Source organism: Pseudorca crassidens, chromosome 14 (genome assembly GCF_039906515.1).
Source record: "Pseudorca crassidens isolate mPseCra1 chromosome 14, mPseCra1.hap1, whole genome shotgun sequence".
Taxonomy (NCBI): domain Eukaryota; kingdom Metazoa; phylum Chordata; class Mammalia; order Artiodactyla; family Delphinidae; genus Pseudorca; species Pseudorca crassidens.
Genome location: NC_090309.1, coordinates 36,834,969 through 36,861,600, shown reverse-complemented (window position 1 = coordinate 36,861,600; position 26,632 = coordinate 36,834,969). Strand labels below are relative to the sequence as shown.

The 26,632-nt window shown below is 39.1% G+C and overlaps 1 protein-coding gene and 1 long non-coding RNA gene across 9 annotated transcripts in view; one reads left to right on the top strand and one right to left on the bottom strand.

The window, feature by feature from the left end:
- SERTAD2 (SERTA domain containing 2) overlaps nt 1–9,770 on the bottom strand; it is a 111,727-nt gene extending 101,957 nt beyond the window's left edge. The window contains exons 1-3 of one of the 5 annotated variants that reach the window (XR_010934507.1): nt 9,119–9,770; nt 8,546–8,634; nt 3,152–8,050 (exon numbers count right to left, since the gene is read on the bottom strand). Coding sequence is in view for 1 of the 5 variants with exons in the window: in XM_067704891.1 (XP_067560992.1) it covers nt 8,776–8,807 (32 nt within the window). In the remaining 4 variants the exon portion in view is untranslated. The other 4 variants (XM_067704894.1, XR_010934508.1, XM_067704893.1 and 1 more) reach the window with 4 other exon arrangements.
- A 325-nt stretch (nt 9,771–10,095) lies between these two features.
- LOC137206180 (uncharacterized) overlaps nt 10,096–26,632 on the top strand; it is a 77,844-nt gene continuing 61,307 nt past the window's right edge. For 2 of the 4 annotated variants that reach the window (XR_010934510.1, XR_010934509.1), the window contains exons 1-3: nt 10,393–10,596; nt 11,553–11,731; nt 18,485–18,564. This is a non-coding gene — a long non-coding RNA (uncharacterized lncRNA). Of the gene's footprint in view, nt 10,305–10,392; nt 10,597–11,552; nt 11,732–18,484; nt 18,565–21,967; nt 22,264–26,632 lie in introns of those variants that run through there. The other 2 variants (XR_010934512.1, XR_010934511.1) reach the window with 2 other exon arrangements.

Genomic DNA, 26,632 nt, shown 5'->3' with positions numbered 1-26,632 from the left:
AAGCATATATTGTGTTTTTCTACCTTAGATTTAGGTCCAAATAAACAAATATACTCAAAAAACAAAGAAATTCTTAATATTTTTAAATGTGCAGGAAAATGAAAACAAAAGCTATAGTCACATGGGATTATATTTTAGAATTTAAACACACACATATCAGGAATCTCGGCTAACTGAAAAGCAAAACAATTTAGAAAGATCATACCTACATATTACAGCAATATATAGACTTCCTAAGTTTGGCATATTAGACCCAGGGTATGCCCATCTCACAGGCAGGACTGCTCCAGGCAAAACTGAGGGAAAAAGAGTGTGTCTTCAGTAGCTATCAAAAGTCTCCATCTCCACTTCTTTCCTCCCCTTTCAGTGTTTCTTCCATTTTTCAGGGAACTCCCCTTGTGTACAGGGCCCTCATTGATGTACCAGCCTTCCCAAAGCTCTGGAAAAATTTTTGTCCTCAAGAACCCGAACCATATCCATTGTGTGCCCATACAGATCTTCCTCAACTTACAACAGGGTTACATCCTGATAAACCCACGTAAACTGAAAATACTGTTAAGTTGAAAATGCATTTAATACACCTAACCTACCAAACATCATAGCTTTGCCTAGCCTACCTTAAACATGCTCGGAACACTTCCATTAGCCTACAATCAGGCAAAATCATCTAACACAAAGCCTATTTTATACTAAAGTATTGAATATCTCATGTAATTTATTGAATACTGTACTGAAAGTGAAAAACAGAATGGTTGTACGGGTACAGAATAGTTGTAAGTGTATTAGTTATTTACCTCGTGACTGTCATCACGAGTGGATCGTGTAGCATACTGTCAGCCCAGAAAAACTCAAACTCAAAATCCCAGCTCCATTTTCAACTGAATGTATAGAACTTTCACACCATGGTAAAGTTGAAGCATTGGAAGTTGAACCATTGGAAGTTGGGGCATTTGTATTCTGTTTTCAGTTCAGAGTCCCTGCTTCCCTCGGGGATAGCTAGCGAATGTATTGATAATAAATGGCTAGGGTGTGTACTCCATTTCCTTTCCTTCCTTGCTGAGCAGTTGCAGTAGCTAGAAAAGGGACTGTTCTACCCTTAGGTGCCTAAGGCACAAAGATGGCAATCTTTCCCAAACTTAAAAGGATTAAAAACAAAAACAAAAAAAGGAAGGATGGATTCCTATGAAGGCCATCCAGGACTTCCAGAAGGCAAGTCCATTTGACCTTGCTTACTGTAGTGGCCTACACCAGACTTTCCATCAAGTTAAATCTCATATTGCCCAGCACAAGAGACAATTTTCATGTGGGGATCTTTTGTCTCCCCAACTGGACTGTGAAAACCATTATGGACAGGTGCCATGTCTATTAGTCTCTGATATCCCCAAGCACTTGGGACATGTGTATGAACAAAAATAAAATAATTAATGAAAATCATTATATTATATCATACTCGTGCTATTTGTACCACAAAAACACATATATCTTCTTTAATATTTGAGGTGGAAATGTACACTAAGAGTTTTATTTGTTTAGGAAATTACATAGTTTTTACAATCACAGAAACAAAAGATTAGTTCTTTATGTACACTAGACAAAGGAAACTTAAGACTTTCTTGTTAATTGTGCCATATAGCTGAGATGACTACATTTCCATTGTGCAATTTTCAGTGTTACACATGTTTTTCAGGCTCTGTCACAAAGAAAACAAAGCAAAGTGAGAAAACAACTTCAAAGATGTAAAGAAAAGCTAGGAGAAAAGCTAGGAGAAATTTCAGACCATGTCCAATGTAAGGTTTCCCAGGGTTCATAAACAAGGATGATTTCATGATTTCTGGTGGAAACATCAGCAACATTATAGGTTTTTAATATTTCAACTCAAACTCAAATAAAAATTGTCCATTTGAATGCAGTTTTGTTTCAGGACTCAGTTTTAGACTTTTGTACCAACTTAAAAGGTATAAAATCCGTATGAAGAAATCTTGACTTTTTTTTCAAACCATTATTACACAGTGTTTAGTTATCACTACTCAAAATAGTAGATAACAAGCTCTAAACACATCAAAATAGTTTAGAATGTAATTTCTACAAGGACAATAATATTTGTTACTTTTCTTCACTGCTATAATGTATATGCCTCATAAGAGTAGCTGGCACATAGTAAGTGCTCAATAAATCTGCTGAATGAAATGAATAAATGAATGAAGTCAGGAATGGGATATAGGTTTACAAAAGAAAAAAGAAAAGACCAAGCTTCTTCCAAGAGGCATAGATTTTACAAAGTACAATTTCTGGAAAGTCTCTTATGTAATCAACTCCAAAATGAAGTTTATCTAACCCTATATTTGAATTGTTTAAATAAAAAGTAACAATGGACTGTTTGTTTTGTAAATCAAAAAGGGGATTCATTTCATTTAATCAAATTGAAAGGTTTTCTACTACCAATGTCTGAATAATGTCAAGTATTTTAAGAAACTATTAAACATATAGGTGATTCACTTTGTTATAGAGCAGAAACTAACACACCATTGTAAAGCAATTATACTCCAATAAAGATGTTAAAAAAATAAGAAAGAAAGAAACTACTAAACATTCTCTCCAAATTAATGGATTTGAGTCCTTAGAAAATCTTTTTACTCAAAGGATTTTTATGTAAATCTTTTTTGTTTAAAAATACATATTCATTTTCATACCCTTTGATTTTCTCAGTGAAAAGAAGTCTTAAAATCAAAACAAAATTAACTCAAAGGGATACATTTCATTTGAGCTGAGGCCACTGGAAGACAATAAAGCAAATGGTTACTTCACCAGGAACATTAGTCATTCAACAATGGCGAACCCTGGAAAACCTCACAGTGGACAGAGTCTGAGGTTCTGTCTGGCTTTACGGAGTTAAAAACAAAACAAAGGACCTGCTCTTCATGTCTAATGTGCTGTTCTCAGGCCCACTCGCCCCCCACGTGGTCAGGTGGCCACGGTCATAGCTCAGACTGCCACCAGGGCTCGCCCAGCACTGGGCACCGAGCAGCACAAAGCCTGGATGTTTGAGATGTTTCAAGGTAATGTGGACAGAAAAAATTCTGTGGTTAACTCCCCAAAAAAAGAGATTAATAGAAAAGCAGTAAATAATAAACACATCGTTTAACCAAGTTAAAACTTGGTTTTAGGTTTACAAAATGGCCCCTTAAGTTTTGTGTAGATAAGATGATCAGAGAGCTCATCTTCCAAAATAAGGCAAAGCAAATTTTCTTTATGGAAGGCCTTTGCCTCAGTCTCATAAAAGCAGACTGAAATAGATGAAAACCCCTATTCCATGCCTTAAACAGAGGCAAAGGCAAAAGAGGGGCAACGAAAAAAACCTGTCATAATCAAGGAAAAAGACCAATGTGAAAAGAAGAGCAAAATGAGAAAGATGCCGCATTAAAAGAAACACAAATTCAAGTGGTAATATTAAGAAAACTGAACAACAATGGTAGAACAAAGGGAAGAAGGTTGTGAAAATCAGATAAAATTTAAATAAAAGGTGGACTGTTTTGGTCATTTTATTTAATATGTTAAAAGTAAACATTCAATACTACAGAGTTGTACGTAACATCACACAAAACTTTATAAACATCAGTGTGGACTATACATTAAAAAGTAGAAAAGAAATCTGATCGTTCTGAGTTTTCATCAATTGGATGTTGAACAATAAGGACAAAAGGACAATACACTTTTAAAAGTTGCTTTCTGCTTAGCAACCTCACATTTGAGGATCACTGTTCACGATACTTAATATTAGTTGGAACAAAAAATATTTCTTTGTATGTCCCACTTGTTTTAATAGGTCTTACTCTGAGTACACTAGAATTTCATTTCCACTTTAAAAAGTGATAATATCATAAGGTTGTGACAACTCTTCTGTTAATAACCACAGAGAGGGAAAGCTGAATTCAAAGAAACTGACATAATGTGCTAACTCTGGGCTTTTTGACTTTTAAAGACTCAGAACTCATTTTTAGGGACAAGAGGAAAAAAAAACTAGTTTCTTAAAATATAGCCTTTCCATACCTGTCTTCACTCACCTTCCTAAATAAAAGATTCGCTGGAGTAAATAAAATCCTTCAAGCCACTATATTCTGAAATGTGCACATTTCACTGTATTCAAGGTACAAAAATAACTTAGTGTAAGAAGGGGTCCTCTAGCCAAGTAATCCTTTTGAAATTTAAAAGTAAATAATCTAATTTTTCTCTTTGAATATACTACTAACAAAACTGATACATCTAAACATTTTTTCCTGCAACACACGTGAAAGTTTTACAAGCTTTAAGTTAATAAAATGTATTATCTCCTAGATACATAAAGTTTGTTCTTACAATATCAACATCTGCTATAATCTAGGATATACCAAAACTCAATGTTAACATTTAAAATCCCTTTCAAAGTTTCTTGGCTCTTTTAGGTACCTTATACTTTCTTGTGAACATACCAGTAAGAAGTCTCTACAAATATAAAGTTAAAAGGAAAAATGCCCTTCAGACAAAAGATCTAAAGTCACAACTTTTTAATAATGACAAACAAATGTCCATTTCTAAATGCAAATGTTTACTTTGCATTTGCTTGCACCCTGTCCTTCTCCAATGCTTTTAAAAAGCACTTGCAACTTATCCCTACAATGTCCTCTGTGAGTGAGGGCAGGGTAAATGCCTTCCCTCTTCCCACTGAAAGGATAAGAACACTACTCAGCCATAAAAAGGAACGAAATTAAGTCATCTGTAGTGATGTGGATGTATCTAGAGTCTGTCATACAGAGTGAAGTAAGTCAGAAAGAGAAAAACAAATACTGTATGCTAATACATATATATGGAATCTAGAAAAATGGTACTGATGAACCTAGTGGCAGGGCAGGACATAGAGAACGGACTTGTGGACACGGCGGGGTCGTAGGGGGAAGGGGAGGGTGGGACGAATTGAGAGAGTAGCATTGACATATATACACTACCATGTGTAAAATAGATAGCTAGTGGGAAACTGCTATATAGCACAGGGAGATCAGCTCTGTGCTTTGTGAGGACCACAGGGGTGGGATGAGGAGGGTGGGAGGGAGGCCCAAGAGGGAGGGGATATAGGTTACATATAGCTGATTCATTCTGTTGTACAGCAGAAACTAACACAACATTGTAAAGCAATTATAATCTAATAACGATGAAAAAAAAAAGGATAAGAACAGGGAGAGTCCTGGAGGTTAAGTGTAATGCTCAAGGTCATGTGCCAATCGGTAGCATGGTTCAGTCTAGAACTCCAGGGACTTTAATTCTAAGTTTATGTCAATAGATAACACAAAAATAATTTTCCTCTCCTTTTGATCACTGACAGAGTGTGTGTGTGTGTATATATATATATATATATATATATATATATATATATTTTTTTTTTTTTTTTTTTTTTTTTTTTTGTGGTATGCCATTCTCTCACTGTTGCGGCCTCTCCCGCTGCGGAGCACAGGCTCCGGACACGCAGGCTCAGCGGCCATGGCTCACGCGCCCAGCCGCTCCGAGGCATGTGGGTTCTTCCCAGACCGGGGCGCGAATCCGTGTCCCCTGCATCGGCAGGCGGAGTCTCAACCACTGCGCCACCAGGGAAACCCCCAGACAATTCTTCATCAGAAACTTCACTTTTTTAAAAGTTGAAGACATTATATACATCTGTAAAATATCAATAAATACTCAAATGTCTTCAACAAAACGAAAAATGTTAAATGAAAGAGATATGAGCTACAAAAATAGTCATGCTGAAATGTGTTAAGCAAAAACTCAGACCTTTCATCTTGCAGACCAGACACTTAAGTGTAGTTTCTAAGTGCCTATAAATTAATTTTTTAAAGTTTCATTTTAGATTAGCTGTTTTAAAAGTGTATGAACAAAAAAGGGCGACTTTTAAAAAGTTAATTGTTTTAGCCAGTGAAAATGCAATATATTCAACTAAATTGGATAACTGATGATTTGGTTAGACAAAGGATTATATATACAAAATTACCCACATTGTACTAGATAGTTCACATATTTGAAAAGTTTTAACAATGTTATGGAACTCTGTAACACTTCTGAGTAGATTAGTTTTCAGATTTTGTTACTGAGGATATCTCTTTCATGAAAGATATTTCTTGCATTTTTATAATTTCAGAGGGCACAGTAATTAAACTGGTTTTATTGACAAGTAAAGCAGAATGATTCTATAAATGAAGCGGGTGGCACAGGCCCGATCAATTTTCTTATTTAAAAAGATACATTACCCCATTGTGTAATGCCTATTAAGTGTGTGGTGAAGTTAGTTAAAGTGCTTTATTTGCTAATTACATATACCTTCTTTATGATTCCTATTACACTATTTACTACGCCTATTTGAAAAGCTAATTATTTATTAAGACTGCTCAAGAGAAAGAATTTCACTCTTGAATGGAAAGAGAAATAAAGCTTAGGTCCTTAAGCAAATGATATCGGTTTATTTCCACAGTGTTGGTTTGATAAATTCTCTTTATTATTATTGATTCTGAAGCCGATAATAACATCACATCATCATTTGGGACATTCAAAATCTAATTTGTATAATTCGTATTAATTATAATAACATCCAACTTAGTTACAGGAAGTTTGGGAGTCAGAAAGTCTTTCAGTAAAAAAAATGGCCACATCAGGTATTAAAAGAAGACATTTGATATGTACTTTTCAGAATATTTTTAAGTTCAATCTTCAAAATGAAAAATATTTTCCTAATAAAACATGTTATAATTCCCTCTCTATTTCCAAAAATAGTAATTGAGAACATAAAAATTCAACTCAACACCACAAATAATAGTATGCTCCATAACATCACTTACAATGTCATTCAACTACTCATAAACAAATTGAGAATAACATTGTTTAATTCATTCTACAGCATTCATTAAGCCTATCTATGTACCAGGTACTCTGCTGGGCACCTGGGATTAAATTATGAATGAAACACTATTCTTACCCTCAAAGAGCTTTCTGTTTAGTAGAGGAGAAAATCACATATAACAGCAAATATGTGATAGGTATCGTTATAATAGTGGTATATATATTTGGTTATGCAAGTTTAAATGAAAGAGTGATCAACTCAACTCATCCAATAACTAACTTTCATAAAAACTCATATAAACTTCATTGAAAAGTATAAATCCCATAAATCATCATGCATATGGATAAGAACTCTGCTTTTTTCAATGACAGCAATAATTCTTTATCTTTACAAAAAGTATAGTTCTAAAAAATATAGTCACCCATTGTTTCAAGACATACCAGGAACAAAACAGAATTAAACTTGAAAAGATGTACCAAATACTAGTCAAACTCATTCTGACCTCACAGTAACCCTGTGAAGTAAATTTTTCTATTATCCCCGCTTTATAGATGGGGAATCTGAGGTTACCGCGGCCAAGATCACAAGGATAGCAAGAGGAAATGCTGGCACTTGAACCTACAGTCTGGTTGTGGAGGTCCCCTTAACCACTACATCACACATCCTCTCAGTGGACGATGATGATGGTGATGATGATGATGGGGCAGCTGAACAGCAAGTACTCTGTGACTTGTGCCCCTCACTTATCCTTAAGGCAACCCTTAGATGAAAACTCATTCCTCCCGTTTACAGGAGAAAACCCTCACAGGCCAGGTTTGAAACCTGCCTAAGGTCAGTCAGCCGTCCAGGGATGGTGGCTAGATTCAAACTCAGGCAGCATGGCTCCCCTCTGCTCTGAGGCCTCTCAATAATTCAGTCTTACACTCAAGAAAAAGACCACATGATGAAATTTATTAAACAATTCAAAAAGACTTTGTATAAGTCTTCCTGAAACACTCTGCAAGGTTTTGGGGCTTATGATAAGCATTTCCTTATGACAGCACTTACATTTGAGTCAACTTTACTACTTTTGGCTGATCATAAACACATTTCTCCTCTTTAAAAAGAAATCTTTCTGTAGAAACTTGGCAGATTTCAGTACAGAAACAGTCTATTCTTTACAATTAAATTTATCAACAACTTATTCTGGTTAGTCTGAAAGAGAAGGAGAGAATGAACTACTAAAAGGCCTTTCCTGTACTTTAATATTTCAAAACATGTTTGGTTTGGCCTAATTTGAATCTTGTGGACAACTAGACCAGAACTTGATTCAAAAAGAAGAATACCATTTTAAATAGGCTGAATTCTCAAAAGCGACCTCAGAAGGTGATTCAGAGTAACTATTTCTCATAATTTTTAGTTTTATCTCAAATTAAATATTAAAGATGCACAGGGCAAGATTCTCATAAAGCATATATGGCCAAGTATGTGTACTTTTGAACAGCCAACAACCAAGAGACCAAATTAAAATTTTGTTCAAGAGCAATCAAGTATACAAAAGAGAGATATCAAAAGAAAAAAAAAGCCCTTTTTGTCCTTAGCACACCCCACTGTGCCCAGTGACGGAGAAATAAAAAATTCTGTGCTTTAATTTCTTGCTAGAATAGAGGTGAGCTAAAGATGAAGTGTCAAGCTGGATTTGCATCTTACCTTGCTTTCCTCCAACAGGTTCAAAGACTTCATAACCTTTACGTTAATACTGAATTCACGTTTTTTTTTTCAAAAGGGAACCTAAAGAACTATTTTAAAATAAAAATAGTAAGCCATGCCACAAGGCAACCTGTCTTCTCTTGGTCTGTCTCCACACATTCAAATTAGAAATATCTTTTACTTTGCCTTTATTGAATAAAAGTTTAACTTTGATTTGGAGGAAAACCTACCCATTAGCCGTTTTGCACTTTTTGCAGGTCATACAGTCTATCAGATCACATCGCTGACTATGACCACTCACTAAGAAAGCATGCCATTACAGCTCATTTTATAAGCATTATAATGCCCCGATGGTGGAAGTCTGGCAATACCTAGAAATACAGCAAGGTTGGTGAATAAGGAGTCGAGGGGCGGGGGAAGAGGGAGCGAGGGGGAGGCAGTCGCCACCTCAAATCCACGCCTGACCGGGAACCTCCAGCCCACAACGTGATCCCTGCCCTCCCCAGAGTGGACCGGCTACAACATTTTTCTAGATTCTCCCCCACCCCTCCGCCAACCCAACACGGTACTCACCCTTCTGTGAAGTCGGCACCGGGTCCAGCCCCGAGACGGGTCGGGGTGGCAGCGAGGGAGGGGACGTCTGGGCTGTGGGCGGAGGGTGTCGCTGCGTCACTCGAGTGCAGGACGCTGAGTTCGAGGGGTGGGAGCGGAGAGGGGCAGGAAAATCAAGTCACGGCCGCAAAGCGACAAGGAGAAACGGGGGGGGGGGAGAGCCCCTTCCCTAAAATAAACCCACCGGCCCCTGCGACCCCCCTGCCCCAGGGAGGGAAAATAAAATCAGGGGAAATAAAAGACTGACAAATAAATCCCTAAAACGACGAGGAGCGAGGAATAGACTTTAATTTAAAGGGGGGAGATTGAGCGAGGGCTGGAGGGGAGAGAGAAGTGGCTCTAGGTCTATCCCATGCCTTTGCAGTCCCCAAGCAGAGGAGGAGGCTGGCTGAGGGGAAGTTGCAGCGGCTCCTGAGGAGGAGGCGGAGGAGGCGGAGGAGGAGGTTACACCGTAACAAGTACAGACAGCCATGGATCAGAGGGGCGCTGCGAGAAGGGGCGGCCGCGGCTGGGCGAGCGGCGGCGGCGGCAGCACCGCCTGCTCGGCTCGCTCAAGACATTTAATTGGATTGATAGGTTGTGCAGTGACTCACAGACTTTACAGAGTCGTACAGCAGTCCCCGCCCAGCTGGACAGGGGAGACGCGGCGGGGACGGGAGGGGAAAGGGGGCAGTGGAAGAGCCGGGAGGGGAGGAGGCGACTGAGAGGGCGAGGCTTTGGGGGGGGCGGGGAGCGGAGAGAAGCCACCCAGTGGCGAAGCCTGCCGCTCCGACGGGCGTGGGCGTCGGCCAATGACGGCGCGGCTCGATAGGCGGCTGGCTTCGCCCCTGGCCCAATGAGTCTTCTAAGGACACTGCCGCGAACTGGAGTAGGGAGGGGGAATGGAGTGGGGGCTGGGGAGAGGTGGGTGGACGTTGAAAAGGGGGGTGGAGGGAAAGATGAGGCGCCGAAGACCAGAGGAGTCACTCTGCCCTCCTCGCTCCGAAGTGCGCCTTCTGCCAATCCCGGGGCCGCGTGGAGGTGATGGACGCAAGTGTGTGACCAATGAGGAGGAGAAGCTGCCTCAGAGAGCCAGAGGGGAAGGAGTGGGCGGGCCAACGCCCTCCCCTCCCTCAGGCGCCCAGGTCCTCCCTCCTGCCCATTTCGGGTCAGTCAAGCAAACAACAGTGAGAGGGTTGGGGCCGTGCGGGGTGGGGTGGGGTGGGGGGCGGAGGGGCCGCGCCGCTGGCGGCGTGACAGCGATAGGGACTGGCTGTGCTGCCGACTCCGCGCCGGCAGGAGGAGGAGGCGGCGGAGGCTGGCTCCTTACTCAGCCTGCAGGCTGTTACTGCTGCTGCTGCTCAGCCTCTGCCTGGTGCTGCCGGGGAGCCTCTGCGGCCAAACCCCACTCTCGAGTGGCAGACAGATTTGGAGTGAATCAGATCAAAACTTTGCCTCAGGTCGGTGCAGTGCCCACTCTTGGAGACAGCTCCGTGTGACGCCCTGTGGGGCTGTGCTGAGGGAGCTGGACGCCAGAGACCGGAGGCTTGGCAATGGCATTTGCCTCCTTGCTTGCCTGTTTTGTGGGGAAGTCAGGGTAGGGTGTGGACAGGTTGAAACAGCTCCTGAATGCATACCATTTCTTTATTGAGTTTCTGGAAAAGGCACTTCTTAACCTGGCATGAGTGAAGCCGTATGGGCTTTGTGCGTGTATATATGTATTAGCTCCCTCCAGCCCTCTCTCCCGCACCGCTCCCACTTCTCTGCCCACGGTCCTCACCTTGTACCCTGACAGCAATCCTAGGGAGCACTCACTACTAGATCTTCTCGCGGCTCATTCCCAGGAGCTATGGCTTTTTCTCAATTTCTTGCCTACTGTCTCGTAATCATTTTACAGACCTTAACACTTTCCACGCACTTGTACTTGAAAGGAACTGTTATCACTAATAAACCTGAACAGAGATGCCCACAAAAGAAAATACACTGGCAAAAATCCACCTTCTTTCCCACAAGGTGCATTTCTGCACGTTATTTGAAATTTACGACAATTGCTTCCTACCAAGAAACCAAGGAAAGACAAATCACATATCGCATACCTACAAAAAAAGGATTTTCAAAACCACTTAGAATACCCAAAGTCCATTCTCCATAGACAAGTCAACTAGAGAGACCTAGGGTTGATTTACGGTCTTGAAGTGAGCAAGATCATTTTTTCCCCCCATAATTATAAGATTAAAACCTACAGTGGTCTGGAATTCAGAGGAGACATAATAAGTGAACAATAAGCCTTCAGGCTTATTCCAGTCATATTGGGGCTTTCCTTGATTATTGTAATTTTAAGGTATGGATCCTTCCCCTAAACTGTAATTGTGACACTCAGCCTGACACCACTTACCTCTTCTCTTTCTGATTTTAGCCCTACTCCATGATTTCAGCCTGTATCCTAAGCCCACCTAAGAAAATGAATCGGGCTGCAGACTTCTCATAGTGCCCAGATTGTGTACCTGTTGCCCCTCGGTGTTTTGAAACTTCTTCGGAGTTCGGCAGTGCAAGGAGGCCAGCATCCTCATCCCAGGACATAGTGATCTGCAGGAGGTGGGCCATGTTCCCTTAGCCAGGTCACCCTGTGATAATTTAAACACACTAAATCCCTCATGTGAGAAAAATCAGCTCTGTTTCTAGTGTGGGCTGTTTTACTGCATTTAAGAATAATGCTGATAATACTTTTTAGAAAGCCTGTTTCTTATTTCTTTCACTGTGAGGTCATTTTATGGCTCAGGTGAATATCATTGGTCGGAGTGTTATCTTACATACTGTGGATGGTACTGAAAACACAGAAAGAGATTTTGAGTCTAGACATACACTAGTATCTTTCAGAGGATCTCCAAATAGCTAGGGTTAGCATCCTGTGGCAGAAGTTGCTCCTTTGTCAGTTGTTATTGGCATGTCTCCAGTCCCCACCATGTGTCATTTTCTAATTCTGTGCTCACCCTATTCCAGTATTTCTTAAATGGTTGTCTAAGGCCAACCTAGATTCCTGAGTCTGTTCTCAGATCTATTGACTCATTATCTCTGTAGTCTGGTCCTGGACATCTGTTTTTTTAGCAAATACCCCCGGTGACTTGAATAAATATTAAAATATCAAATGTTTCATTTGAAAACCCCTGTTTACTCCTTCCTTTTGAAAATTTAAAAACCCTTATTTATTTCTTCCTTTCTTCTTTTTCCCTTTCTCACACTTATCTATTTCCTTTCTTCCACATATATTCCTTTCTCCTATATATTTTCTATCTCTCATTTTTGTGATCACTTCCCTTTCTACATTTCTTGTGCACAGGACTGTCTTATACACTGGCAGGGTGATCCCTAACAAAAAAATAATGAAGTTGGCAAATGGGCTTTCATAAATACCATAGGCATACCTTATAACTACAACACTTAAAATATGGGGAAGTCAAATAAATGTATAAAGCTTAAAAATATCATTGTAATTGATGTTATGTATAAATCTACAATATGTGTGAAACTTACTAGTTTATGATTTCAAAGTATACAAAGACAGAATTTTTTATATGTGGGAATCACATTTCAAAATGCAAATTTCAATATACAAATGATATCAATACATTTATATTGTTACTGTCATTTTTTTTCTAAACAGTGGAGTGAGACTAATGATGTGCTAAGAACTAGTATGGTTACCAAAAAAAAAAAAAGTACTATATGAGATTTTTGTTATGTCATAGAGCTTATATACAACCCACATGGACCGGGAAGCAAAAGCACATCCTTTATTGAAGATAGAGGCTTCAACCCGGTCTCATTAGCATTCCCAAAGAGAGAGCCCAAACATTAGCTCACAATCCAAATTACAAAACAAATGAAGAAAAAACCCACCATGACTTAATTGATATTTATAAGACATTCCATCCAAAAATAACAGAATACACTTTCTTCTCAAGTGCTCATGGAACATTCTCCAGAATAGATCATATCTTGGGGCACAAATCAAGCCTCAGTAAATTTAAGAAAATTGAAATCAAGTATCTTTTCTGACCACAACGCTATGAGGCCAGATATCAATTACAGGAAAAAGTTTATAAAAATACAAACACTTGGAGGCTAAATAATATGCTACTAAACAACCAAGAGATCACTGAAGAAATCAAAGAGAAAATCAAAAAATACCTAGAAACAAATGACAATGAAAACATGACGACACGAAACTTATGGGATGCAACAAAAGCAGTTCTAAGAGGGAAGTTTATAGAATACAATCCTACCTCAAGAAACAAGAAACATCTCAAATAAACAACCTAACCTTACACCTAAAGCAATTAGAGAAAGAAGAACAAAAAAACCCCAAAGTTAGCAGAAGGAAAGAAATCATAAAGATCAGATCAGAAATAAATGAAAAAGAAATGAAGAAAACAATAGCAAAGATCAATAAAACTAAATGCTGTTTATTTGAGAAGATAAAATTGATAAACCATTAGCCAGACTCATCAAGAAAAAAAGGGAGAAGACTCAAATCAATAGAATTAGAAATGAAAAACAAGAAGTAACAACTGGCACTGCAGAAACACAAAGGATCATGAGAGATTACTACAAGCAACTATATGCCAATAAAATGGACAACCTGGAAGAAATGGACAAATTCTTAGAAAAGCACAACCTTCCGATACTGAACCAGGAAGAAATAGAAAATATAAACAGACCAATCACAAGCACTGAATTTGAGACTGTGATTAAAAATCTTCCAACAAACAAAAGCCCTGGACCAAATGGCTTCATAGGCGAATTCTATCAAACGTTTAGAGAAGAGCTAATGCCTATCCTTCTCAAACTCTTCCAAAATATAGCACAGGGAGGTATACTCCCAAACTCATTCTACGAGGCCACCATCACCCTGATACCAAGAGCAGACAAAGATGTCACAAAAAAAGAAAACTACAGGCCAATATCACTGACGAACAAAGATGCAAAAATCCTCAACAAAATACTAGCAAACAGAATCCAACAGCACATTAAAAGGATCATATACCATGATCAAGTGAGGTTTATCCCAGGAATGCAAAGATTCTTCAATATACGCAAATCAATCAATGTGATACACCATATTAACAAATTGAAGGAGAAAAACCATATGATCATCTCAATAGATGCAGAGAAAACTTTTGACAAAATTCAACACCCATTTATGATAAAAACCCTCCAGAAAGTAGGCATAGAGGGAACTTTCCTCAACATAATAAAGGCCATATATGACAAACCCACAGCCAACATCATTCTCAATGGTGAAAAACTGAAACCATTTCCTCTAAGATCAGAAACAAGACAAGGTTGTGCACTCTCACCATTATTATTCAACATAGTTTTGTAAGCTTTAGCCACAGCAATCAGAGAAGGAAAAGAAATAAAAGGAATCCAAATCAGAAAAGAAGAAAAGCTGTCACTGTTTGCAGATGACATGATACTAGAGAATCTTTAGAGAATCCTAAAGATGCTACCAGAAAACTACTAGAGCTAATCAATGAGTTTGGTAAAGTAGCAGGATACCAAATTAATGCACAGAAATCTCTTGCATTCCTATACACTAATGATGAAAAATCTGAAAGAGAAATTAAGGAAACACTCCCATTTACCACTGCAACAAAAAGAATAAAATACCTAGGAATAAACCTACCTAAGGAGACAAAAGACCTGTATGAAGAAAACTATAAGACACCGATGAAAGAAATTAAAGATGATACAAACAGATGGAGAGACATACCATGTTCTTGGATTGGAAGGATCAACATTGTGAAAATGACTCTACTACCCAAAGCAATCTACAGATTCAGTGCAATCCCTATCAAACTACCACTGGCATTTTTCACAGAACTAGAACAAAAAATTTCACAATTTGTATGGAAACACAAAAGACCCTGAATAGCCAAAGCAATCTTGAGAAAGAAAAATGGAGCTGGAGGAATCAGGCTCCTGGGTTTCAGACTATACTACAAAGCTACGGTAATCAAGACAGTATGGTACTGGCACAAAAACAGAAATATAGATCAATGGAACAAGATAGAAAGCCCAGAGATAAACCCACGCACATATGGTCACCTTATTTTTGATAAAGGAGACAAAGATGTACAATGGAGAAAAGACAGCCTCTTCAATAAGTGGTGCTGGGAAAACTGGGCAGCTACATGTGAAAGAATGAAATTAGAACACTCCCTAACACCATACACAAAAATAAACTCAAAATGGATTAAAGACCTAAATGTAAGGCCAGACACTATCAAACTCTTAGAGGAAAACATAAGCAGAACACTCTATGACATAAATCACAGCAAGATCCTTTTTGACCCACCTCCTAGAGAAATGGAAATAAAAACAAACAAATGGGACATAATGAAACGTAAAATCTTTTGCACAGCAAAGGAAAACATAAACAAGACAAAAAGATAACCCTCAGAATGGGAGAAAATATTTGCAAATGAAGCAACTGACAAAGGATTAATCTCCAAAATTTATAAGCATCTCATGCAGCTCAATATCAAAGAAACAAACAACCTAATCCAAAAATGGGCAGAAGACCTAAACAGACATTTCTCCAAAGAAGATATACAGATGGCCAACAAACACATGAAAGGATGCTCAACATCACTAATCATTAGAGAAATGCCAATCAAAACTACAATGAGGTATCACCTCACACCAGTCAGAATGGCCATCATCAAAAAATCTACAAACAATAAATGCTGGAGAAGGTGTGGAGAAAAGGGAACCCTCTTGCACTGTTGGTGGGAATGTAAATTGATAATAGCCACTATGGAGAACAGTATGGAGGTTCCTTAAAAAACTAAAAATAGAACTACCATATGACCCAGCAATCCCAGTACTGGGCATATACCCTGAGAAAACCATAATTCAAAAAGAGTCATGTACCACAATGTTCACTGCAGCTCTATTTACAATAGCCAGGACATGGAAGCAACCTAAGTGTCCATCGACAGATTAATGGATAAAGAAGATGTGGCACATATATACAATGGAATCTTACTCAGCCATAAAAAGAAACAAAACTGAGTTATTTGTAGTGAGGTGGATGGACCTAGAGACTGTCATACAGAGTGAAGGAAGTCAGAAAGAGAAAAACAAATACCATATGCTAACACATATATATGGAATCTAAAAAAAAAAAAAAAAGGTTCTGAAGAACCTAGGGGCAGGACAGGAATAAAGACAGAGATGTAAAGAATGGACTTGAGGACACGGGGAGGGGGAAGGGTAAGCTGGGACGAAGAGAGTGGCATGGACATATACACATTACCAAATGTAAAATAGCTAGCTAGTGGGAAGTAGCTGCAGAGCAGAGGGAAATCAACTCTGTGCTTTGTGACCACCTAGAGGGGTGGGTAGGGAGGGTGGGAGGGAGATGCAAGAGGGAGGAGATATGGGGATATATGTATATGTATAGCTGATTCACTTTGTTATAAAGCAGAAACTAACACACTATTGTAAAGCAATTATACTCCAGTAAAGATATTAAAAAAAAAAAAGAAAGAAAAATCGCCACCATGAGCAAGAGGAGGCAGAGAAGGAAAAAAAGAAAAACAGCAGAATTAGACCCTAAATCTGAAAATGGACAATTTAAAAATAGGCCCATTTCGCTTATGAACATAAATGCAAAAATTTCTTAATATTAACTAACCAAATCCAACATTCTTACTCCAGTGAACTAGGAAAACCCTTGATATTCATTTCCCTCTCTTTAGAATATACCTGTCTAGCTACGTATCTAGCCATTTATCATGAAAACATAATAAGTAGGGTTTATTCTAGAAATTCAAGTATGATTTAACATCAGAAAACCTATCCAAATAACTCACCTCAAAAAGAATAAGAGAGAAAAATCATTCGAGAATGTTCATCATTATTAATAATAAAAACTTTCAGGAAAGTTAGGAATAGTAAGAAATTTACTTAACTTTATGAAGGACCAAAAATGTACAGCAAAATATTATAAATTGATTAACTTTAAACACATTCCATTTAAGTGTAGGATCAAGAGAAGGTTGCCACTGCTGTTTAACATGATATTGAAAGTCCTGGCTGACAAAATAAGATTTGTAATAAAAGGAAGAAGAAATTAAATAGAAGAATCAGAAGGAAAGAGATAAAATTGGGATTGTTTGCAGTAATATGATCAACCACATAAAACACCTTATAGAAACAATAAGCTATTAGAAATAATAAAAGAATGCAGCAAGGTGACAGAGATGCTTTTCTCCCCTTCTTCCAAAGAACTACTTTTTTTTTTTATGGGGCACAAGGCCAACCAGAATAAAGACAACATTTGCTAGCCTCCCTTGTAGCTAAGTACTGCCATGTTCCAGGCAATGGGTTAAAAGCAGAACTGGTGCACACATTCCTAAAAGGAGGGAATGTGCCTCATCCTCTTTCCTGCCATCTGAAATGAAGATACAATAGCTGGAGCTTCGGCAGTCATCCTAGACCATGAGCTGAGTTTGAATATGGAAGCCACACATAGCAGAACAAGAAAGAAGGCACTGCTATACTAACACCAGCCCTAAAATGTCTACCTCCAAACTTTGGAACTTCTTGAATAAACATCTATCTCATTCACGCCACTGTTATTTTAGTTTGTGTATGTGTGTGCCTGGTGTTACAGATAGCCAAACCTTATCCTGATACAGCAAGATTCCCAAATTCAAAGTCAATTCATGAAAACCAAAAGTATACTTACATACTAGTACTAACAAACTAGAAAATAAGATACTTCTTACAATAGCAACAAAACTCTAAAGTTTTTGGAAATTAACCTAAGAAAAAAATGCACAAAACTTTCATGGGAAAAAATGTTAATGCTATTAACAGACTTCAAAGAAGACCTGAATAGGGGTATATATAATGTCTGTGGATAGGAGTAACATTCTTAAGATATCAGTGATCTCTAAATGTATTCATAAACTCAGTGCAAACCATTCAAACTTTTAATGGGATTTGAAGAATTTAAACATTCTCAAATACATATGGAAGATTGAATTCCATTATAATCTGGTCATTTTTGAAAACAAAAATCATAGAGGGGAAATTTACCCTTCCAGATAATGACATAAGTCACAGTAGCAGACATGTAGAACAGTGGGACAGAATAGAGAACTCAGAAACAACACTTTTACCTATGAGAACTTGGTATGTGATAATGGTAACATCACAAATCTATGAGAAAATCATGTAGAGATAGTCAACTATTGCTGCAGTAATAATACCATGTAATGAACAACCCAGAAATACCAGTGGCTTATAGCAGCCATTGTTTTTTCTCTCTCACAGGTCTCTACTGATCTCATCTGGTCTGGTCAAGACTTGGCTGGACTCAGCCGAATTCAGCTGGGCTTTGCTCCAGGACACAGGTTAGTTCAGGTCTTTATCACATGCCTCATTCTGGCAATGACAGGAGCTCAAGAGATGAAGTCTCATCACCCAAACACATTTAACACGTCTGCTGCCATCTCCTAATATTTCATTGACCAAATTAGTCACATGGCCAAGTCTAACAAATTGGTGGAAGGTGCTGCAAAACCACGTGGCAAAGAGCATGGCAGTATAATTCTATAGCATGGAGGACACAAAGGATTGGGAACAATAATCCAACCTAACACACAAGTTTTGTTTCATAGATAATGTTGGAAAAATTGGTTCACCATGGAGAAAAGTAAAGCTGCATCCATATCTCATACCATTTGGAAAGGTGAAATTTCAATGAATAAAAAAACCTAAAAGGGAAAGGGAAAACTATAGAGCTAATAGAAATTAAAAACAGAAGAGTAGCTTTGGAATCTTAGGATAGGAAAAGATTTCTTCAATAAGACTCTGAAAGCGTAAACTATAAAACCAAAAGAATGATGAACTTGACTATATCAAAATTAAAGTTTCTGGTTAACAAAGAACATCATAGACCAGCTAAGAGAAAGTTGATAGACTGAGAGGTGTTTCCAAACCAAGAAGACATTAATGTCTAGGATATAATAGGAATTATATTCCTATTATATTGAGAAGAAAAAAAACAGGAAACACAATAGAAAAATAGCCAAAGGATATGAACAGGCAAATTTACAGAAGGGAAGCTTGAGAGACTAACAAATAGATGAAGAGATATATTGTACAACATGGGAATATAGCAAATATTTTATAATAACTATAAATGGAATATAACCTCTAAAAATTGTGAATCACTATATTGTACACCTGTAACTTACATAATATTGTATACCAACTATACTTCAATTTTAAAAAGTAGATGAAGAGATATACAATCCCACTTATAATCAGATAAATGCATATTAAAGCAACAACACACTTCTTTACATCCATTAAATAGGCAAAAATGTGAAAGTTAGTTAACACCAAGTGTTGGCTAGGATGGGAGGAAGCATGAACTGTCATGCATTGCTATTGGGAGTTAAGTCCCTGGTACAGCTGTTTTGAAGTTATCTGGAAATATGTAATAAAATGTAGTATGTGTTTTCCTGTGGCCCGGCAGTTCCACTCCTGGGAATACATACCTCTAAGAAACTCTTGCACAAGTCCGTAAAAGGGCACAAGCGAGGACAATCATCACAGCAGCAATTGAAGTAGCAGCATATTGTTGGCAAACAGTATGTATCACCTGCGCATTACGGAAGGTTAAATAAAACGTAGCATATATCATAGAATACCATGCAACTATTGGAAGTAATGCACTAAGTGTCCATCTTGCAACATGGATAAATCTTTAAAATGTTTTATAAGTAAAAAACAGTAAGAAACAACAAGATGGTGTAAGCCCCAGGCCTTGGGATGTCTTTCACTAGAGGATGCATCAATGTTTTTCATTTCTGCTCTTAGCCGGGCACTTTGAGGGAAGGATAAGGAAGGTGCTGTTATGACTCATTTTCAACTCAAATATTTCCTCCTAGTTTTCACATGAAATTGTGGCAGTTTTCATGTAGGCCCTCCCCACCATGCCCCGGAGTGGACTCCTTCGCAGGCCCCCACGGTTTCTACCACCATGCCATGCCCAATCGCCTCCCTGCTCCCCTATACGGGTTTAATATACATTTATCTGGTTCTAAGTTTCCTTCCCAGGCTGGGTGGGAGGTAAGTGATGGCTCTTGAGGAGTGGCCACAGTCAGAGAAATAGAATACACCCTTGCCACTCTGCTTCTCACATCTGCCTACTTCCCCATTTCCAAGTCAGGAACACCCAAACATTACTAGATTTTAAAAAGCTGTATTTCAAGACTGATCTAGAAATGTGTTTGCTTATGTTTTTTGTTTGTTTTTTTTTTGACGGTACACGGGCCTCTCACTATTGTGGCCTCTCCCGTTGCGGAGCACAGGCTCTGAACATGCAGGCTCAGCAGCCATGGCTCACAGGCCCAGCCGCTCCGTGGCATGTGGGATCTTCCCAGATGGGGGCACGAACCCGTGTCCCCTGAATTGGCAGGCGGACTCTCAACCACTGCGCCACCAGGGAAGCCCTGCTTATGTATTTTTTCTGTACCTCCTAGTGTGCTGTCAATGCTAGTAACAACTGTAAGGATGAAACAATAACAGTAACTGTAATATTAGCTGTGTGTCAGTAAGCAGTAGACACAATGGCCTTTTAAAGTTGACTGAGAGGGAGGAGATGGAAAAAGATAATTAGCTGTGGAGATTTAGGTTAGATATCAGAAATAGCTCTCTGAAATCAGGGTTGACAAACAAGTGAAGGAGTTACCAGGTTTGGGCATAGATAGGTAATTTTTTTAAAAGATTTCGGAGTTTTCTAAACTAAAGACAAGGGCATGGATGCAATGGCTCTTCAAGTTTCTCCCAGCCCTGTCAGGTTACGAATCTCCCCCACGCAGGCATGTTGGAAACACAATTGATTCCCACCAAGGTACACTGAGAATAGCCCCTGCTTGGGTTACACTGCCTTAAAAGCTTGTCTCTGCCCAAAGCTTTCCTTAATGGCTCATTACTAGCATGTGAAATTCTGACACTTAGTAATGGCTATGATTTCATGGTCCTTAAAGTCCAGGAACTTGCCTAAGCCCAGGTAGGGAGCTCCACAGCGCAGCACGTGAGGCCCAGCGGCCCACACCCTTCCCGGTGGACTAAACAACAGCTACAGGCTTCTAACCTAGCTAGAAGGGACCCAGCTAGCTTTGGGTCTCTGATTTCTGCAGAAGCCAGGATGTGATCCTGAGGAGATGACTCTTCTCGGGATTGAATATCTTAATGACTCCCATTTAGGGTCTGTATAACACTCATCACTGGCTCCCAATATTGGGACATTAATGTTAGCTCGTATGTATTACCTAAACCTAACCGTAAAAGGGCTAATGATTTATCCATCTGTAGTTTCTATAACTCCTAGGAGCTGTGTAATCCAGTCATTCCGTATTTGTGTGACCATTACTGATGGAGTTCTAGGGAGTCTTGGGAGATGAATTTGGAAAAGTAGATTGAACCCAGATTATAGAACCTTAAATGCCTGGTTAGGAGTTTCAATTTGTAGGTTAAGGCAATAGGGAGGCTTTGAAGGTGTTTGAGAACTGCATGATGAAAGAGCACTTTACATTTAAATGAGCAAATATTTATTGAGGAAAAGGACAACTATTAAGTCCCTATTAAAGGAAAGCTCTATGGTTAAGCGCAAGAGAAAGAAGGTCCTTGCCTTCAACGAATTTATGGTTGCTAGGTGTTGTTCTGTTTTTTGTTTTTAATATAGGGGGGACAGTATTCTGAGATATTAACAAGTGTGGTTTTCCTACGTTTTCTCTACCCCAGCCTGTTCCCTCAGGGTATGGATATTGCACAGCAGAGATTTAGAGAAAAGAGTCTTCTCTTGACTTCCAGGTCTCGAAATAGCCCTTAAGTAGCCACAGCAGAGACAAGAGTTTTATAGAAAAGCCCTGGATTTTCATGAGCTGCAAGGCAACATAAACCATAGATTTGGAACTACAATTTTAGGGGCCCAAAAAAAGTGCTGTTAAAGGTTTTCCCACAGTCTCTCTCTCAACTTTCCTTGACTTTTTTTTTTTTTGTTATTTAATGTTATTCTAAGTAAACAATAATTGAAAATATTAGCCTGAATTTTATCATTTATTTTTATATTGTGAAATATCAGTTTTAAATTCAAATAGAAGAGCATTTAACTTATAAGCAGAATCACTAAAATGATCTAATTCATATTTCGTAGCTTGTAGGTGCTTATGTATTCGGTTCTTATCAGAACAGTGGAAACGCTGCACAAAACTAATTCACTTGTTTTTATTTCACTTCTTGATATGTGCTCACTCCACCAACCCTCTACCTTCAACTTACTGTTGAATAGGAAGGACTAAAAGGAAAAGGAACTATGCGGTGCCCTAAGATTTCCCTTTCCTCCTATGTCTTCATTTTCAGGATATGTGGTTGGCTAATACAGAGAGTATCAAAAGAAACAAAGGCTCCGATAAGATTCCTTGGTTGTTCATGTCTTTAGAATACCATGGCCCTTTTTCTACCTTCAAAACCAGTCCTGGTTTGAATGGAAAGCATGACCTCTCAGGGCTGTCAGCACCCCAACTTAATCAAAGATGAAATACACTTACATCTTGCTGAACTCGAAATCATGTGGGACAACCGGAATTCTGTGCTCATGGGGCAGCAAGAACAGCAGACGTGCAATGCATGCATATGCCCTCTGCTCATACTCCACTGTCCCATCGGATTTCACATACAAAACATAGGTTCAAAAATAAAATCAAGACTTTTGAGATAGCATAGCAGCAGAAAGCCCTTCTGAGTGTGGGCCCCTGTGTGACTGCAGAGGTGGCACATCCATGATGCTGGCCCTGTTTACAAGAATGGTTGAAAGTCCCGGCTGCCCTGCCTCAGGTGAGATAATGGTGCTCTGGACTGGGGGTGGGAAAGAAAGCCTGTGGCTTTGAATACAAACGTGTCATTGAGAAAGAGGGCTCCGTGTTCTGCTCTTGTGCCCCACACACCCACCTCTTCACCAGGTCAGACCTCAGAAACCACTGGAAACTGGGAAGATAAAAGCAGGGAAGACCAGAACCTTGCATCCAAGGCTTCCAATGAAAACTTGGGAAAGAGAAAAATATCGCAAAGAAAAAAATTAAGCTATCTATAATCCTACCGTCCAGAGAGAGCGACTGTTAAAGTTTTGTGTGATTTGTAATATATATTTATACAAAATTTGTAAAGGTAAACATTTCTCATGCCACTGAATATGCTGCTAGAAAAGTTTTAAATATAACTTCCCATTTTAAGGTGAGGATTTGGTGGTGGTTTGCACAGTGAATTCTGGAGGGAAGAGTCTGTCAACAGAGAGCCTGGTCAGAAGATAAATGCAAGAATCCCAGAGGGGATCTGGGCTGAAGGCCTGCAAAGAGGAGAGAAGGGAAGGGACTGGATGAGGCTCAAAAATAGAATGTGGAGCGAAAAAAGCAAGTCATCAAAGATTCCATCTATTTCGAGTTCAAAAGGCAGATAAAACTAAATACTATGTTATTCAGGAACACATACATAACCATTACAACTATAAAGCAAAACAAAATTCAGAAAGGTAGTTCCCGAGAGAAGCCAGGGAGGCAGATGTGTTCAGAAATGGGCACACAGGGGCTTCTTAAGGGGCTGGTAATTGTCCATTTCTTAGGCTGGGTGGTAGACACGTGAGCGGACAATTATTTTTTGAACAGTACCCTTTCATTTTATACAGGCACACCTCAGAGACATTGCTGGTTTGGTTCCAGACCACCACAATAAAGCAAATATTCCAATAAAGCAAGTCACGAATTTTTTGGTTTCTCAGTGCGTGTAAAAGTTATGTTTACACTCCACTGTAGTCTATTAAGTGTGCAATAACATTATGTGTAAAAAACAACGTACATACCTTAATTTAAAAATACTTTATTAGGCAGTTTGGGATTGACATGTACACACTGCTATATTTAAAATGGAGAACCAACAAGGACCTACTGTATAGCACAGGGAACTCTGCTTAATATTATGTAACAGATTAAATGCGAAAATAATTTGAAAAAGAATAGATACATGTATATGTATAACTGAATCACTTTGCTGTACACCTGAAACTAACACAACATTGTTAATCAACTATACTCCAATATAAAATTAAAAGTTTAAAAAAATACTTTATTGCTAAAAAAATGCTAAACATCATCTGCGCCTTCAGAGAGTCATAATCTCTTTGCTGGTGGAGGGTCTTGCCTCGATGTTGATGCTGCTGACTGACCAGGGTGGTGGATGCTGAAGGCTGGGGTGGATGTTTCAGTTTATTAAAATGAGACAACAATGAAGTTTGGCCCGTCGATTGATTCTTCCTTTCACAAACGGTTTCTCTGTAGCATGCAATTCTGTTTGATAGTATTTTACCCAGAGTAGAACTTCGTTCAAAATTGGACTCAGTCCTCTCAAACCATGCCGCTGCTTTATCAACTAAGTTTATGTAATATTCTAAATCCTTTCTTGTCATTTCAACAATCTTCACAGCATCTTCACCAGGAGTAGATTCCACCTCAAGAAACCACTTTCTTTGCTTATCCATAAAAAGCAACTCCTCATCTGTTAAAGTTTTATCATGAGATTGCAGCAATTCACTCACCTCTTCAGGCAGCACTTCGAATTCTAGTTCTCTTGCTATTTCTACCACGTCTGCAGTTACTTCCTCCACTGAAGTCTTGAACCCTCAAAGTCATCCATGAGGGTTGGAATCAACTTCTTCCAAACTCCTGTTAATATTGATATTTTGACCTCTTCCCATGAATCACAAATATTCTTAATGGCATCTAGAATGATCAGTCCTTTATGGAAGGTTTTCGATTGACTTTGCCCAGATCCATTAGAGGAATCACTATCTATGGCAGCTATAGCCTTATGAAATATATTTCTTCAATAATAAGACTTGAAAGTAGAAATTATTCCTTGATCCATGGGCTGCAGAATGGATGTTGTGTTAGCAGGCATGAAAACATTAATCTCATTGTACCTCTCCATCAGAGCTCTTGGGTGACCAGGTGCATTGTCAAGGAGCTGAAAGGAATCTTTCTTTCTGAACACTAGGTCTAAACAGTAGGCTTAAAATGTTCCGAAAACCATGTAGTAAACAGATGTGCTGTCAACCAGGCTTTGTTGTTCCATTTATAGAGCACAGCCAGAGTAGGTTTAGAATAATTCATAAGGGCTCTAGGATTTTTGGAATGGTAAATTAGCACTGGCTTTGACTTCAAGTCAACAGCTGCATTAGCCTTTAACAAGAGAGTCAGCTTGTCCTTTGAAGTTTTGAAACCAGGCATCAACTTCTCCTCTCTAACTATGAAAGTCTTAAATGACATCTTCCAATAGAAGGCTGTTTCTTCCACACTGAAAATCTGTTGTTTAGTGTAGCCACCTTCATTAATTATCTTAGCTGGATCTTCTCGATAACTTGCTGCAGCTTCTATGTCAGCACTTGCTGCTTCACCCTGCACTTTTATGTTCTGGAGATGGCTTCTTTCCTTAAACCTCATGAACCAACCTCTAATAGCTTCAGACTTTTCTTCTGCAGCTTCCTCGCTCCTCTCTCCCTTCATAGAATTGAAGAGCGTTAAGGTCTTCCTCTGGATTAGACTTTGGCTTAAGGGCATGTTGTGGCTGGTTTGATCTTCTATCCAGACCACTAAAACTTTCTCCATATCAGCAATAAGGCTGTTTTGTTTTCTTATCATTGTGTGTTCACTTTTAATTTCCTTCAAGAACTTTTCCTTTGCATTCACAACTTGGCTTAGCTTTCAGCCTGTCTCCTCAACTTTTGACACACCTTCCTCACTAAGCTTAATCGTTTCTAGCTTTTGATTTAAAGTGAGAAACATGTGACTCTTCCTTTCACTTGAACACTTAGAGACTATTGTAGGGTTATTAATTGGTCTAATTTCAACATTGTTGTGTTGAAATTAGAAGACCCAAGGAGAGGGAGAGAGATGGGAGCAGGGTGGAGCATTCAGAACACCACACAGTTATCAATTAAGTTTGCTGTCTTATATGGGCGTGGCTTGTGGTGCCCCAAGACAATAGTAACATCAAAGATCAGTGATCACAGATCACCATAACAAATATAATAACAAGGAAAAAATTGGAAATATTTCGAGAATTACCAAAATGTGACAAAAGACATGAAGTGAGTAAATGCTGTTGGGAAAATGGCACCAATAGACTTGTTTGATGTAGGGTTGCCACAAACCTTCAATTTGTAGAAAACACAATACCTGTGAAGTGCAGTAAATTGAAGCGCAACAAAAATGAAGTCTATGGGTGCAGTGGTTGAGAGTCCGCCTGCCGATGCAGGGGACACGGGTTCGTGCCCTGGTCTGGGAAGATCCCACATGCCGCGGAGCGGCTGGGCCCGTGAGCCATGGCCGCTGAGCCTACGCGTCCGGAGCCTGTGCTCTG